At 46.7% G+C, this 14984-nt stretch overlaps 1 protein-coding gene across 2 annotated transcripts in view; it reads left to right on the top strand.

Annotated features, from left to right (window-relative positions):
- Positions 1-13638, top strand: part of Rasgrf1 (Ras protein specific guanine nucleotide releasing factor 1) — a 110293-nt gene extending 96655 nt beyond the window's left edge. For both annotated transcript variants that reach the window (XM_021206938.2, XM_021206939.2), the window contains exons 23-27: positions 1501-1698; positions 5989-6068; positions 9298-9415; positions 10362-10430; positions 13321-13638. In XM_021206938.2, coding sequence (XP_021062597.1) covers positions 1501-1698; positions 5989-6068; positions 9298-9415; positions 10362-10430; positions 13321-13413 — 558 coding nt within the window. In that variant the 3' untranslated portion in view covers positions 13414-13638. The remainder of the gene's footprint in view (positions 1-1500; positions 1699-5988; positions 6069-9297; positions 9416-10361; positions 10431-13320) is intronic.
- The last annotated feature ends 1346 nt before the right edge of the window (positions 13639-14984 follow it).

Here is a 14984-nt window from a genome sequence, read left to right on the forward strand (position 1 = left end):
TGTTAACCATTGACTCATCTTACCAGCTCATAAATTGATTTTTATTCAAAGTTTGTTCTCCAGCTGCTGAGATGGTCACCTGATTCCTCCTTCCTATAATCCAGTGATTATAGGAACAAACCTAACAGGCCATAGCATATACATAACTGGATAGCTGATTTTTCTTTCTTGTGTTGCCTGCCTCTGGTGCTAGAATAAATGCAGTGGTGGCTTTGTAGAATAAATTAACAAGTATTCTTTTTGTTTCTCTCTCCTGTGGAGAATCACACTGACTTGTTCTTTTTAAAACAAACAAAAAAAATGTTCTTTTTTTGTTGTTCTTCTTCTTCTTAAAAGGTTTTTATACCAGTGTTTTCTATGTGGAAAGATATTTTCATGACTTTGACAAGATGTGTCAGTGGGAAAACCTGCTGCCAAAGTTGATATCCCGAGTTCCATACTGGAACCCACGGGGTAGAAAGAGAGAACCAACTACCTCAAGTTGTTCTCACATGTACTGTGGGATATGCCAACCCACCCTCCTGCATGCATACATGCACACGGAAATAAATAAACAGCCGGGCAGGTGTGGCACTCATGCCTTTAATCCCAGCACTTGGGAGGCAGAGGCAGGCGGATTTCTGAGTTCGAGGCCAGCCTGGACTACAGAGTGAGTTCCAGGATAGCGAGGGCTACATGGAGAAACCCTGTCTCAAAAAACCAAAAAAAAAGAAAGAAAGGAAGGAAGGAAGGAAGGAAGGAAGGAAGGAAGGAAGGAAGGAAGGAAGGAAGGAAAGAAGGAAGGAAGGAAGGAAGAACCAAATGTAAAAATAATAAAATTCAACCTCCCTTCTTGGCATCTGTCATAGCAACTGCTTTAGAGAAGGTTTCTTTTTGATTTTTGGCTTTTGTTTTTTTTCGAGACAGGGTTTCTCTGTGTAGCCCTGGCTGTCCTGGAACTCACTCTGTAGACCAGACTGGCCTCGAACTCAGAAATCCACCTGCCTCTGCCTCTCGAGTGCTGGTATTAAAGGCATGCCACCACTGCCCAGCAAGAAAGAATGGTTCTTAATCAAGCATTTTATGTCCTCCAATAACCTTTTTCTCCCATGAAACATACTACGTGGTTCTCGTTAACTTAAATTCCGAGGAAATTCATAGATCTCTTGTGATTTGGGTGGCAAAAATCTTTGTCATTTTTTGCTCATTTTTTTAATCTTATATTATTGAGGTAAGGTCTCTTACTATGAAGATCAGGCTCGCCTCAAATTTGACATCCTCCTGCCTAGCCCTCTTAAGTACTGGGATTGCTACCATCCTCAGCTTCATTGTGTTTTTCCATTGAGCATCACTAATTTATAGGGCATTGTCTCCTTTTTATATTAAGCATTTGTTCTGATAGTTTTCCTGTTCATTGTTTGGGGATTTTTAACAAGAAATTGTGTCTGTAAATAATGATTCATTATCTTTACAATATTTATTCCTCATACTTTTTTCCTATCTTATTGCATTGGCTTAAAGGTCAGCAACTTCATTGCTTCAGAAATTATCCGAAACGAGGACATCAACGCAAGGGCAAGCGCCATCGAGAAGTGGGTGGCCGTGGCCGACATATGTCGCTGCCTGCACAACTACAATGCTGTGCTGGAGATCACCTCCTCCATCAACCGCAGCGCCATCTTCCGACTCAAAAAGACATGGCTCAAAGTTTCTAAGCAGGTGCGGAAGAAAGCTGGCACTGCTGCCAGAAGGACCTGGGCTGGGGTCGTGAGCAGGGAGACCAGAATCAGCAGGTGTGCACAGAGGACTGAGCAGAGGGTTCAGATTTCCAGAAAAACCGTGTCAGTTAAGACCAGATATCTAGCCCACAGATGTGGCAAGGGACCTGTGAAACTTTAGTTCCTACTTGGGCAATTAAGATCCCACAGTGGGAGCCATAAGGCAGCAATTATTGGTACCAATACATCTTCAATACAAGAGCAGTAACTTCCTAAGACTCTCAGTCAAGATTTGAAGAGTAAGACTGGTGAGATGGCTCAAGCAGGCAAGAGCACTGACTGCTCTTCCAAAGGTCCTGAGTTCAAATCCCAGCAACCACATGGTGGCTCACAACCACCCATAATGAGATCTGACACCCTCTTCTGGTGTGTCTGAAGACAGCAACAGTATACTTATTTATAATAATAAACCTAAAAAAAAAAAAAAGATTCGAAGAGTAGCTAAGATATTCCCTTCTAAGACTCCAATTTCACCAGCCATCCAGATAACTGTCATCTACTGGATAATTGGTAATCTTAAATCTAAGTTTGATCTCTGTTCATACCGAGCACGATTCTGAAAAAGCATTAAGGTGGATCTTCTGAGGCAATAAAGTTCTGTGCACAGGGTCATGAGGGGTAGCTCATAAGGAGATGTCTCTCTTAACAAAGCACACTACGAGGCACTTCAGCACTTCCTTGGTGAACTTGGTGGGTGCCCCAACCCTGGATCACATGTCTTCAAGAGAATAGACAAGCACCACCAGGAATAAGTAAGCCTCTAAAGACGTCTATAAGGTGACAGTGGCATCTGCGGTCTTTTAGCTGAGAGAGACTCTACAGCTCTCTAGGTTTGCATTCTATATTCCCTTCATTTTCCCTTTATTGCCTGTTTCTTGTTATCTTCCTTGACCCAGCAGCAGGTTGTGATCTTACCCATACTAGCACTCATCTGCTCCATACATCTTCCTACTTAGATAAGCATCCGAACCAGGAAAGCTTTGTAATGTGCCCGTCTTCTGTCCTTCCCTGCTTTGTAGGCACTCTAGCCCCTGATCACAACTGAGCTGCAGTGTATAGGACCACCACCCCTTTACATCTCAGTGAGACCGGGCCTCTTCCTCCTCATTGGCACACTTGATGCCCAGATCAGGGTGAGAGCCATGGGTGGTGTCTTTATTGTTAGTAAATCCATGAAAGAATCAAAGATGGGGACTTGAGGGACAACTGGCCACACAGGCACATGCTATCATAAACTGAAATCAGGGGTTGAACAAAACCCTAAAGAAGCCCCAAGTCTTCTGAGTCAATATGGCCTGTCAAGAATTAGCCTGTGTCATAGGGAGCCTATTCCAGTTCAATATCTTACCCCTTCCTCCTTGTGCTGTTGGATTATGGCACCCTTTCCAGGGGTCCCCTAGACTGGACTTCACTTCCTGTCCCACGAGACTCTTCCCAGAATGCACATGCTGTATTTCTTGGCTATATTTCCTCAGCATCACCATCCTCATGGAGTCAAGGGGTATGGGAACCATGGCCATTCTGAAATCATCCATTCTCTTTCACGAGAGTCTAAAACAAGAGCAGTTGGCAATCCGTGTATGCAGCCTGGCCTGCTTTCTAGAACATCATTCAGAATCGGGAGCCAGCAGGCCTGGTCTAATAAAAGTAAAGGTACCTCTGGAAGCACATCCAGGCCTCAACTTTTGCTGGCTGGCTTCTCAAACCTTTCTGTCTATGCAGTAGTTGTGCACCTACACTGTGCTTGGCTCTGATGGCTTCTGGAAGGCCATGTGCATGGCCCTACCAACAAAAGACAGGTTCACTATCTCTCTGCAGGTAGCCTGTGGACTCTTGTGACCCACCAAGATGGCCACATTTCCTAAAGACCCTGAAACAAGTCTTGTCTTTAACACTTTTCAGTACGTCAGTCTGATTCGATAAAGCACAATGCCAAATGCAGACCAGCCCTACAGGAAGGTCAAATGTTCTTTGAAATTTTGTGTTTCTCCTTTCTGTTTTCAGTTCCCTTCCCTGACATCTTTCAAACAATCTCTGTCCCTTGAGGAAGTATGTAATGTGACCCTATAGGATAGCAAGAATACATGCTATTCTTCCTGTGGTTCCTTACCCAAGGGAAGCTGAATATGTAGGAACAAAAGCCAGTCTTTACGCTCCCTATATACCTTAGCCTCTTTGGGAGGAGATATTCTTCATCACTGATGTCTTCGATTTGATAAGCAGGAAAAGAAGGTATTTTGGCGGCCACAGGAGCGTCTTCCTTCTTGATAATGTTCCTGACATAGACTCTTTGCTTGTTCCTTGATTCCAGTAACATATCTAGAGCTTCTACCTTTTCTGCCCAATGATGTCCAGAGACCTTCAAGACCCAGGGGCCTAGCAACCTGGGGAGCATTAGAAAGTGGGGGCCCTGGGGTCTAACCTAAGCACATCAAGTGCTTAGGAACACGGTAAGAAAGCTCCATGGTCTTCCAAACTCAATCCTGGATAGAGTACAGCAGCCCAAAGACAGTCTTCATGTGCACAGTGGGCATGAGCCTGCGGAAGAAACAAAGTGTGCCCTGCTCAGAGCCATAGCTGGTCCCCACACAGAAGTAGCCTACATCAGGCCAATGAGATAGCTTGGTGGGTAAAGTGCTTCGTGTGTAAGCTTTGTGACCTGAGTTCAATCTCCAGAGCCCATGGAAGGAGGGGGACTCCTGAGGCATGTCTTTCGACCTTTACATACATTCATGAATCACACGCACACACACACACAAACACACACACACTAAAAAGATAGCCTGTATGCATGTTCATAGCTTCAAAGTATCCATCTTCCAAAATCTACCATACCTATCCTAGTATTACCCTTAGGGAATATCTAAGGAATGGGGATTTGCTCTTGTGCATGCTGAGGGTGGGTGAGAGAGGCTGAGAAGGTCCCATATCTGTTGCTAAATCCCCACATCTGACCTGAATCCATCCTGGGTCATTTCTCTGCATGTGAGTGGACAAGGAGAGGAGAGGGTACGTTCATAAGGAGAGCTGGTATGGACAGTCACCAAGACCCTGGCAGAGATTAGCCTATGCATTACAAGGTGCTGAAAGCCGGTTTTAAAGGAAACTCAGTCACATGCTGTAACTTAGTGTAGATTCTGTTCTGGGGTCGCATATCTGTCACTGGATCGGAATGTGTTTGTGCTTTGAGCAGGGTCAATCTGAACACCGGAGCTCCCACTCTTTATAGCGAAGGAGCCAAATCAATCAACATCTCTGTCCTCCCTTCCCCCTCGAAGGGCACACACTGAGCATCCGTCAGCGTGGATGTCCACGCTGCGGTGTTCTGTGACTGCACACACTGTGGCCTGTGACTTGGTCCATCTGGGGTTGATCAGTACTCCTGGTCTTATGATGCATGGCCATCCTCGGCATGGTTTCTCACTACATTCTGGATTTTGCAGGCCAAATCTGGAGATCCCTTCCTCCCTTTTATAACTAAGGGAAATGAGTAGTTCAAAGAGACATCCCATAGAGCAGGTAGGGAAGGAAGCACAGAGACAGCACAAGGCACTCTGGGAATGCAACTGTTCTCGCCAGACAACCCCAGCGCTTACCCTCTGCCCAGCTCATGTGGAGCCCAGGCCTAGATGACCATTTTACAGACCCTTTGCGAAGCTTGTCACCCTTTCCACCCAAACCTTTCCTTCTTGGATGATCTGTTCCTCTGCCTACCTTTTCCTCAATTCCTGACCGTGGATGGCATTCCTGGCCCACCAGAGTAAAGGTGTGAAAAATTGTCAGATCCATTCTGTCCAGCTTGTGGAAATGTCCTAAAGGCTGGCATATACCTCCGTGGCAAGGCACTTACATTGTATATCAGAAGCCCCAGATTCTGTCCCCAGCAGTGAAAACAAAAACAAAAACTCATGACCATGAAAATTCTTATTAGTTATTCCCTGCTCTAAACACATATGCTCTTCACCAAGTCCTTCTAGATCACCAGATCTCAGGATCTCACCCGTTTTCAGGGTCACTTTGGTGTTCTGGGAGATATATGTGAAGAGAGGTGCTTATGACAGAGACTGAGCCTAACTCGTAAGGAGATCAGGGATGAGGTTGCCAAGCACAGAAAGTCTCCAAATGCAAATGTGGCCTGGCCAAGGTCAGCTTGTTGGATCATGGGCCAGAGCCCGGGGCTTGGGGCCTGGGTGTGTGTTGAATGTTACTAAATGCTTCTGATTCCTTCCAGACGAAATCTTTGCTTGACAAGCTCCAAAAGCTTGTGTCATCAGATGGCAGATTTAAGAACCTCAGAGAGGCTTTGAGAAAGTAAGTGCTGCGTCTTCATTGTTGTGGTTAAAATTGTAGCCCGAGTTCCAGAGGCGTCTTCATGCAACAATGGGTCCGAGCAGGAGTTCTGCCTGTCCCTCTACCTACTCACGAAACCTATAGACTGTCCAGACCCCAGCAGTTGATCACCTTTGCCCTCCATTATCTACCAGAGAAATGCCAGAGCAACTGTCTGTGGTTGATCATAGAGTTGGTGCCAGATTTCTTGATTCTTGAATGCAATTTTCCATTTTAGTAACTCCAATAAGCAATATGTAAGTCAGTTTATTTAAGGCAGCTGTTTCTTGTTTGTATGAAGAAATTCTCATCAAAACAAGTACATACATTACTAACAGTTGCATCTTAGAATCAAAGAAAGGCAGTTTTCCCAAGAGTTGATAATTTCATCTTCCAGTTTGCAGGGCACCTCCCTGACCATTACCATTGAACCCCATAGACATTTCCTGGGATGTGGGTTTCCCAACTCCAGGACTGTTGCCATTTGGACCAGGATGGTTCTGTGTTCAAGAGTTTCCTGGTACATGGTGGGATTTGTAGGCATACCCTGGCCTTGCTCCATGGGATGTTAATAACACCTCTCCACTTAGGATGACCAGAAACATCTCTAGACATTGTGAAACCTAACCCTAAGATACCTCACTCCACCCTGTCTTCCTAAACAAAAGATAGGGAGCACATGCCAAGGTCATGTGACTATGGCATTAGAGCCTGAATATGACCTGTGTTGGTCCTCAAGTTGGTACTCTGCAGTCTGTCTTGGGTACTATCTCATGAGGTTTGGTTACCACTGACAAGAAAGCCACAACTCGGCTCACTCTGGCCACATACTCATGAGATGTGGGCTCTGAAAAGACAAAGCTCTGCTTTTATTACTCCCAAAAGATGGTTTCTTCAGGTGTTGATTCTAGGTTCCACCCTCGTTTGTCCTGGTCTCGATCCTGGATGGCTGGCTTCTCACTGGGCCTTGGAGATGCTGGGCCCCTCTAACATCCAGGAATACTCTCTTCCCTTCCATAAGGGATCTCTTGACCAGAGCGAGTAAGAGCCCCAGGACTGCACATTGGCCTGGGACAGTCAACAACTCCAGTCCTTGACATTGGCTGGAATGCCCTGCTCACTCTTTCTTCCCAGGCAGCCTCACCTGCCTCCTTTTCTTGCTTCCTTTCTGCCCTACCTCTTATCCATCCTTCACTAGCTCAGTGTGCCATTGCCTTGACCATTTCAACTTTGTTTATGTCCTCAGACAGATGTTGAACCCATCTGTGCTATCCGGCCGTCTCTCCTCCGCCCGGGCTCCCTGGAGCCCTTGTGGACTGTGCTTATACGAAGCTGCCCCTGTGCATTCACCAACTGTCCGTCTGCCTCTGGGCGTTGCTCCATCCGCCTCCTTCACACGGCTTCCTCATCCACAGCAACCACTACTGCTACCTAAGTGTCTCCGTGGCTCCCATTCTGTCTGACCCTCTCCTGACTGTCTTCCCTTTCAGGTCACCTGTGTACCTGTGTAAGTGTCTCCCCTAGAACCCTCTGCTGCCTGTGGCACAGGGCAGAGTGCTCAGGGGTTTTCTGGGAACCAAGGTCTTTATGTAAGGCAGATCTGCCCTGTGAAGATGGAGAGCAAACCATGTCCAGTGATGCTGGGGAGTTTGTTTCACCAGGAAAGGAACAAAAAGCAGAAGATAATTACCTGACAGCAGTCTTCAGGCAGAATTGGTGACCCATCCAAAGAGTCTTGTAGTGACTCTCCCATGTGGGTCCCCACCCCGTTCATAAGTTCCTGGGATCTTATTCAGCATGTTGTCACTGGGTTCTTACTCTGGACACTTTTCATCTTACTGGTCTTAGTGATTTCCATTAAAAATTTCAGGCAGGACTTATAGTGCAGTGTAGAAGACATATATAGACCTATACAGTTCATTATAGAGTTTATGATACATGCCAAAGGGATGAACAAGAAGGGGACCACTGTGATGAGCTTCATGCTTAGGTAGGCATCGCACTCTAAAAGATCTCTGGAACAGCTTCCTAAAAAGCATTTCCCTGTCCAAGTGACTGATGGGTCCATTTGGATTAACTCTTAACAGTGGGACAATGCTGTATCTTACTAGTTATCTATTAATGACCTCCGAGGTAGTTCAGAATGTCATATCTTAGGCCAGGAATGTAGCTTAGTTGGTAGAGTGTTTACTTAGTTCTCTGAGTTTGATCCCCAGTACCAATAAAATCAGGTTCCATGGTCAGGACAGCCAGGGCTAGGTAGAGAGATCCAGTGGCAAAAACAACAACAACAACAACAACAATAAATCACATGGGATGGTACACACTTTTAGTCCCAGCACAGGAGAGATGGAGATGGGTTCAAGGTCTGTACCTCACACTCCCCTACCATGGCAAGAGTTTCAAGCAGCCAGAGGAACAATTCCTCTGGCATCTCTTTTTGCTGAGCTGAGAGGAGGTCACCTTGGTGCATTATCTCAAGAGTCCCCCAAAACTGCTGAAGGGAGGAGGGTAGTGGCTGCTCACTCCATCATCAACCCCATTATTCCTTCCCCCCCCCCCCCGAACCCTCCCAAGGTACCAGAAAGCTGCCATGGTCCACAGACATGAGCCCATGCTCCGAGCTACACATCAGAGGCCTGGTCCATCACGCCAGAGTCTCAATCTCTTGTAACTACAGACCCTGAGAATCACCCACCCTTTCCAGATGACACTTCCAGGAAAATGGTCAGAGGACCAGGGTTTCCTGCTCTGGCCCTCAAACCTAGGTGACAAGAAGACAGGTCTTGGGAACGCCGCACTGAGTGACTGCTGGAACTTGGGCATGGGTGGCACGGCCTCCCCAGAGGTGACTGAACACAGAATAACAGTGGGAAAACTGTGAACCAGGAGGTAGCTGGGAACAGCTGGGGGACTCCACTGCACATATGCCAGAGAAGTAAAGAAAGGCATTTGGGGTCATAGAGGGAGGAGATTGAAATAAGACCCCTTCTCTTAGCCTGCTCGTGAGGGCCCAGGCAGCTCCATACTATCCATCCCACCTTCCAGCCTGGCTGGGGGTCTATCAAGGCCTGTGTGTGCCCTGTGATTCTTCATAACTATAAACCCCTTTGCCTCTAGCCAGGCAAGATCTGCATGCAGAGTGCTCTGCTCTCAGCAGAAGTTCCTTTCCTTAAGTAAAAAACTTTTGTGGATGCCATTTCTTTCCAAGTTGCGATCCACCTTGTGTCCCTTACCTGGGGATGTATCTCACCGACTTGGTGTTCATCGAGGAGGGGACACCCAATTACACAGAGGACGGCCTGGTCAACTTCTCCAAGATGAGAATGGTAAGTCTCCCTGAGCGAATGGGGGCACAACTCACTCCAAACTGAACCACACAGTTTGCCCCAGCACAGTCTGCCCCAGCACAGTCTGCGCCTGGCTCGAAGGCCTCCAGTAAAAACCATGGCTGACGCTCATGTCCTTTAGCCCTGTGTTTCCTGCCTTTCCCACTTCAACCCAGCATCCTCCCCTACAGGGAAGGATGGGTGAGGTCAAGATACCCCACCTATGGACAAAGACGAGCCGAGTCTGACCTCAAAGCCCACCTCACCTTCACATCTCGCCCTTCGGTGGCCACAGAAATGCTTGTTTTGTGTAACTACAGAAAAAAATCACCCTGCAGCACCACCCAAGAAAGCAAATTTCAAATCTGCTCCAATAGATCCATGACACGAGGGTGAGAGGATCTAAGGAGACCTCTCTGAGCAGGCACAGGACTCCTAGCTGCCGATGTCTCTCACTCACCCCAGCCAGAGAGCCTCTATTTGCACCCATTAGGTAAAAATGGGCTTACACATTACTAAAAAGGGTATCTTTCAAACGCAAATGAAGACCTCCATCTTGGTGATGGAGGGAAGCCCTTATGCTTTGCATCCTGCCGTGCACACATTAGACACCCACGTGTCTGGCACCCACTCTGATTGGCAGCCTGACATTTGGTTGTAGTGGTGTTGGGAAATCTTCAGCCCTGACTAAGGGAGTTCTCTTTAAAACACAGGCGCACACACACACGCACACGCACACGCACACGCACACGCCCCATGCACACACACATTAGCACAGCTGTCCCACACACAGATTTCACCTCGGAAACAGGTGGCTGGTGTAAAGAAAGCCAGCAGAGTTTTCCAGGAGTCAGTGTGACTTCAGAGATAGCTCCCGATGACCCTTTCCAGCCACAAGGCAACACAAGAGAGCAGACTGTTCTAAAACTCCTCCTCCTTCCCGCAGATCTCCCATATTATCCGAGAGATTCGCCAATTTCAGCAGACGACCTACAAAATCGAGCCCCAGCCAAAGGTAAGAGATCGCTCCTTCCCTTCACAGTGGTGCTGTCTGCATAGGCTTCTGCCTTTTCCCGAAGCGGCTTCCCTCATCCCTTCAAGGATCTTCACACTCCAGCTTAAATATGCCAGTTCCTTATGGAAGCCATACCTATTCCTGTTCCCTGGCCATTAAGCAGGGAATGCCTCCCACCACATCTAGCAAGCTCCTGAGGGCTAGGATTAACTCCTAGGGAATGCCTCCCACCACATCTAGCAAGCTCCTGAGGGCTAGGATTAACTCCTAGCATGCCTGGCAAGCACTCTACCACCTGACTTACATCCCCAGCCACACATCATTTAGCCTATAATAAAAAAGAATATTAAGGACCAAGGAGATGGCCTAGCACAGTAGTTCCCAGAGAGGTTGTGAATCGCAACCTCTCTGGGGACAAACAACCCTTTCATGAGAGCCACATAAGACCATCTGTCAACACAGATATTGACATTACGATTTTTAACAGTAGCAACAAAAATAATTTACAGCTGGGATCACCACAACATGAGGAACTGAAGGGTCCCAGCACTAGGAAGGTTGAGAAATACTTGCTGAGTGAGTAAAATAATTTGCTATATAAGCATGAGGACCTGAGTTCAAATCCCCAAAGCCCATAAGATCCAGTCACGTTTCCTGTTCACTGTGTATTCTTAAGCACCATGTTTCTAAGGCAAGATGGGAGTCTCTGACTCCTAGAACTGGGACTCAGAAACCTGAAAATCTCCAGACACGCAGGCTGTCTTAGTTAGGGTTTTATTGCTGTGGAGAGACACCATGACCACAGCAAATCTTATAAAGGAAAGCATTTAAATGGGGCTGGCTCGTGTTTTGGCTGTTTAGTCCATGGCAGGAAGCATGGTGGCATGCAGGCAGACATCGTACTGGAGAAGCAGCTGAGTGTTCTACATCTGAGTCCATAGACAGGAGGAAGTGACAGCAATACACTGGACAAGCTTGTCCTTCTGAGACCTCAAGCCCCCTACTGACACACCTCCTCCCACAAAGCCACATCTACTCCAAGGTCACACCTCCTAATAGTGCCACTCCCTATGGGCCTGTAGAGGCCATTTTTATTCCATCCTCCACACTGACCAACTAAACTGTGTATAGCAAAGACCCAAAGAGAACAAGGATGGATGAAAAAGGTTGTCCTCTGACCTCTAAAGACACATACCTACATTCATACACACACTCATCTCGGAAATTTGCAGAGTCCACTAATATATTCTAGAAGGATCCCCTTCCATGGAGCTCCTGGATAGAGCTAGGAGACTAGTTCATTTGATGAGGCCATAAGTCACCCTGTCTTCACCCACAGGGCTGAGTGATGCCAGACAAAAGGTCGTCTTCTTAGATTCTCACAGGTTGTGAGCTGTTGATAAGACATAGGAATAATTTCATCTGTTACTGTCAATCAGCATCCAGCTGCTTCTGACCTTCATGGTGACAAAGTCACTTCCCCAAGATGAAAGCAACAGGCCTTGGTTTCCCCTGAAGCAGCTATCATTAGACTTTCAAGCACAGAGTACAGGTGTCATTTCTTTTTCCTTCTTGCTCTTGGTTTCTGTGGAGGGAGAAAGACACGCTTGCTTCCAAGTTGACAAATACCTGAACCTTGGATCCAGAGGGCGCCTGCAAGGTCAGAGCTCTGATCTCTCCTTGAATGCTCGGGAAATTCAGCAAGGACTTAGAATCAGGAGTAGAGTAGACAGGCCCGAGCGAAGACAACTGAATTTCCCAGAGTGACCATTCACAATTTTGCATGCTAACATTTTGCCTCAGTCTCAGGCATGGGAGCCCACACAGGCCTTTCCCCAAGGCAGTGCTGCCTGAGATGAATCTCATGATACTGTTTAATCCTACCGTGTGTGTAAACATTCCACGGGACCTTGGTAGGGAACTGTTCAAACTGAAACATTGAAAGAATTGTGAACACCTGTCAACACTTCACTTAGATTCAACAAGTGGCCTTTCCGGGGAATTGTTTGATTTGCTTAAGCCCAAAACATTTCCTCAAGTGATCACTTGAAAAAGAAGAAATAAAAGTAAAAGAGAAAAGAAAAGCAGTCAAGGCTCATTCTTACCACGTGTGCTTTATCACTATTAAGACTGTTTATTAAGAGAATATAGGAGCTATGGGTATAGCTCAGCAGTTCTAATTGCAGCAAAATACACAAAAAAATGCATCTTCAAACATAATTTAAAAAACAATGTTGTGCTGGCTGTGGTGGTACACCCATTTAATCCTAGCACAAGGAAGGCAAAGGTAGGTAGATCTCTGTGAGTCCGAGGCCAGCCTGGTCTACAAAGTGAGTTCCAGGACAGCCAGGGCTGTTACACAGAGAAACCTTGTTTTGAAAAATAGGAGGAGGAGGAAGAGGAGGAAGAGGATGAGGAAGAAGAAGGAGAGGAGGAAGAGGAAATGGAAAGAAGAGTTAGATTAACACCGCCAAATATGGTGGTGCCAGCCCTTGGGGAGCTGAGGCAAGGGACCCCATGTTCGAAACTAGAGTTAGCCTTGTCACGTAACAAGACCCCTTCAGGGAGTAGAGGAGGCCAAAACAGTGTAGCTCACACATGTGTGTCCTGAACCTACAAAAGGGTTTGCTTCTACTAGGCATGGTGATGTACATCCTGTAATCTCTACATTTGGCAGACTAGAACAGAGGGGTGGTCTCAAGTTCAAGGCTAACCTGGGCTACATAGTGAGTCCCAGGTCAGCTTTGGGCTATAGAATAAGACCCTGTCTCAATTAAAAAAAAAAAAAAAAAAAACAGAAGAAATAAGAAAAAGAAAATTTTCACAAGATACCCCATTGCCCACAGTCTGGGATTTCCCACAATTCTATTGCTCCTTTCTCTCATTTCAGGTAATTCAGTACTTACTGGATGAATCTTTCATGTTGGACGAAGAGAGTCTGTATGAGTCTTCGCTCCTAATTGAACCAAAACTCCCCACATGAGGCTGTTCTCCTCACCTGCCAGCGCCGGCCACATCACCGCCGGAACCCCAGCTGCCCCCAGCTGCTTCTGTGAACACCTGCTTTACGATTATTGTATATAATCGTTGCGTGCCTCTGTACTTGTTCTCCAGCGTGTGCTTCCCCGAGAATATATTATCTCTTCTTGTCCCGTAAAACTGAAATAAAAATGTCTGCATTCAAAATATAGATGTCTGCACTCTCAGACTCTGCCTCCCTCTCTGTGATGCCTGCCCCTTCAAACAGCTCTGCTCCCTGTCAGCCCTCCGGGGCCCTCGCCCTTGTCTCAATCAGAAAAGGAGACAGAACCAGGCATCCTCCCCATCATGTTCCACGTGGTCATTGTAACCCAGTGAGGGAGGGGAAAGGGGAGGGGGGAGGGGACGGGGAAGCCATACCTACTGACCTAGATGTCAATTTGCAAAGTGGCTTCTTCAGTCAAAATCGCAGCTCTCAACGTCCCCATTTGTCTCCCAGTAAACCTGGCTGGAAGGGGGTCCTCTCTGCTGAGAACCATGCCCTGTGCACCAAATGCCACCCTTCTAACATTGGGCTGCCCCTGATCTAGGATGAACACCAGATAGCATGAAAAGCAGACTCAGTAGAAGTGGGCGTATCCCCCATGTCTTCCCCACCATGATGGGCTATGTCCCCTGAGCCATGAGCCAAAAATCCACTCCTCCTTTGAATTGCTTTCTGTCAGGGATTATTTAGTCACAGCACCAAGAGAAGCCACTAATACAAGGGCTTGCTGCCTAGAGGGGTCCAGCAATGTCGCTGAACCTCTCAGAGACTCAGCTTCCTTATCTGAAAAACTGAATATGAAAATACCATCTGCAGCTGGAGAGATGGCCCAGTGGTTTAGAAAAACAGCTGCTCTTTCAGAGGACCCGGGTTCCAATCCTAGTACCCACATGGTGGCTCACAATGGTCTGCAACTCCAGTTCATGGGATTCAACACCCTTTTCTGGTCTCCACTGGCACTAGGTATACACATGGTACACAGACAGACATCCATGCAGTCAAAACACCCACACATGTTAATTTTTTAAAAAGGAAAATTACATTTCATCACAAAGTAGAATTAACTGAGCCAACATAAGCCAAGAATCACTCATTGAAAACCCAAAGTCCAAAATATCCCCAAACCTAAAACTCCTTGATTCCCAACTCGGCACCAGGCACCACAGGTGGAAACCTTTATAGTTGACTTCATGAGATGGAGCACTGTCAAAAACAAGCACATCAAAAATGATGCATGGGGCTGGTAAGACGGATCAGCCGTTAAGAGTGCCTCTACAGCATTTCCAGAGCATCTGGGTTTGGTGCCCTGCACCCACGTGGCAACTCACAACCATCTAAAACTCCAGTTCTGGGGGACCAGACAACTGGTGCACAGACACAAATGCAAGCAAAACACCCGTACACTTAAAGTAATTTTTAAAATAGCATAGCAAATTACCTTCAGGCTATGTGTATAAGGTGCACAGGAATTATGCACAAATTTCACTTTTAGACTTAGGTTCCATGTCCCCAGATATTTTGTCTTATAA

The sequence above is a fragment of the Mus pahari genome, chromosome 10 (genome assembly GCF_900095145.1).
Source record: "Mus pahari chromosome 10, PAHARI_EIJ_v1.1, whole genome shotgun sequence".
In the NCBI taxonomy this organism is placed as follows: domain Eukaryota; kingdom Metazoa; phylum Chordata; class Mammalia; order Rodentia; family Muridae; genus Mus; species Mus pahari.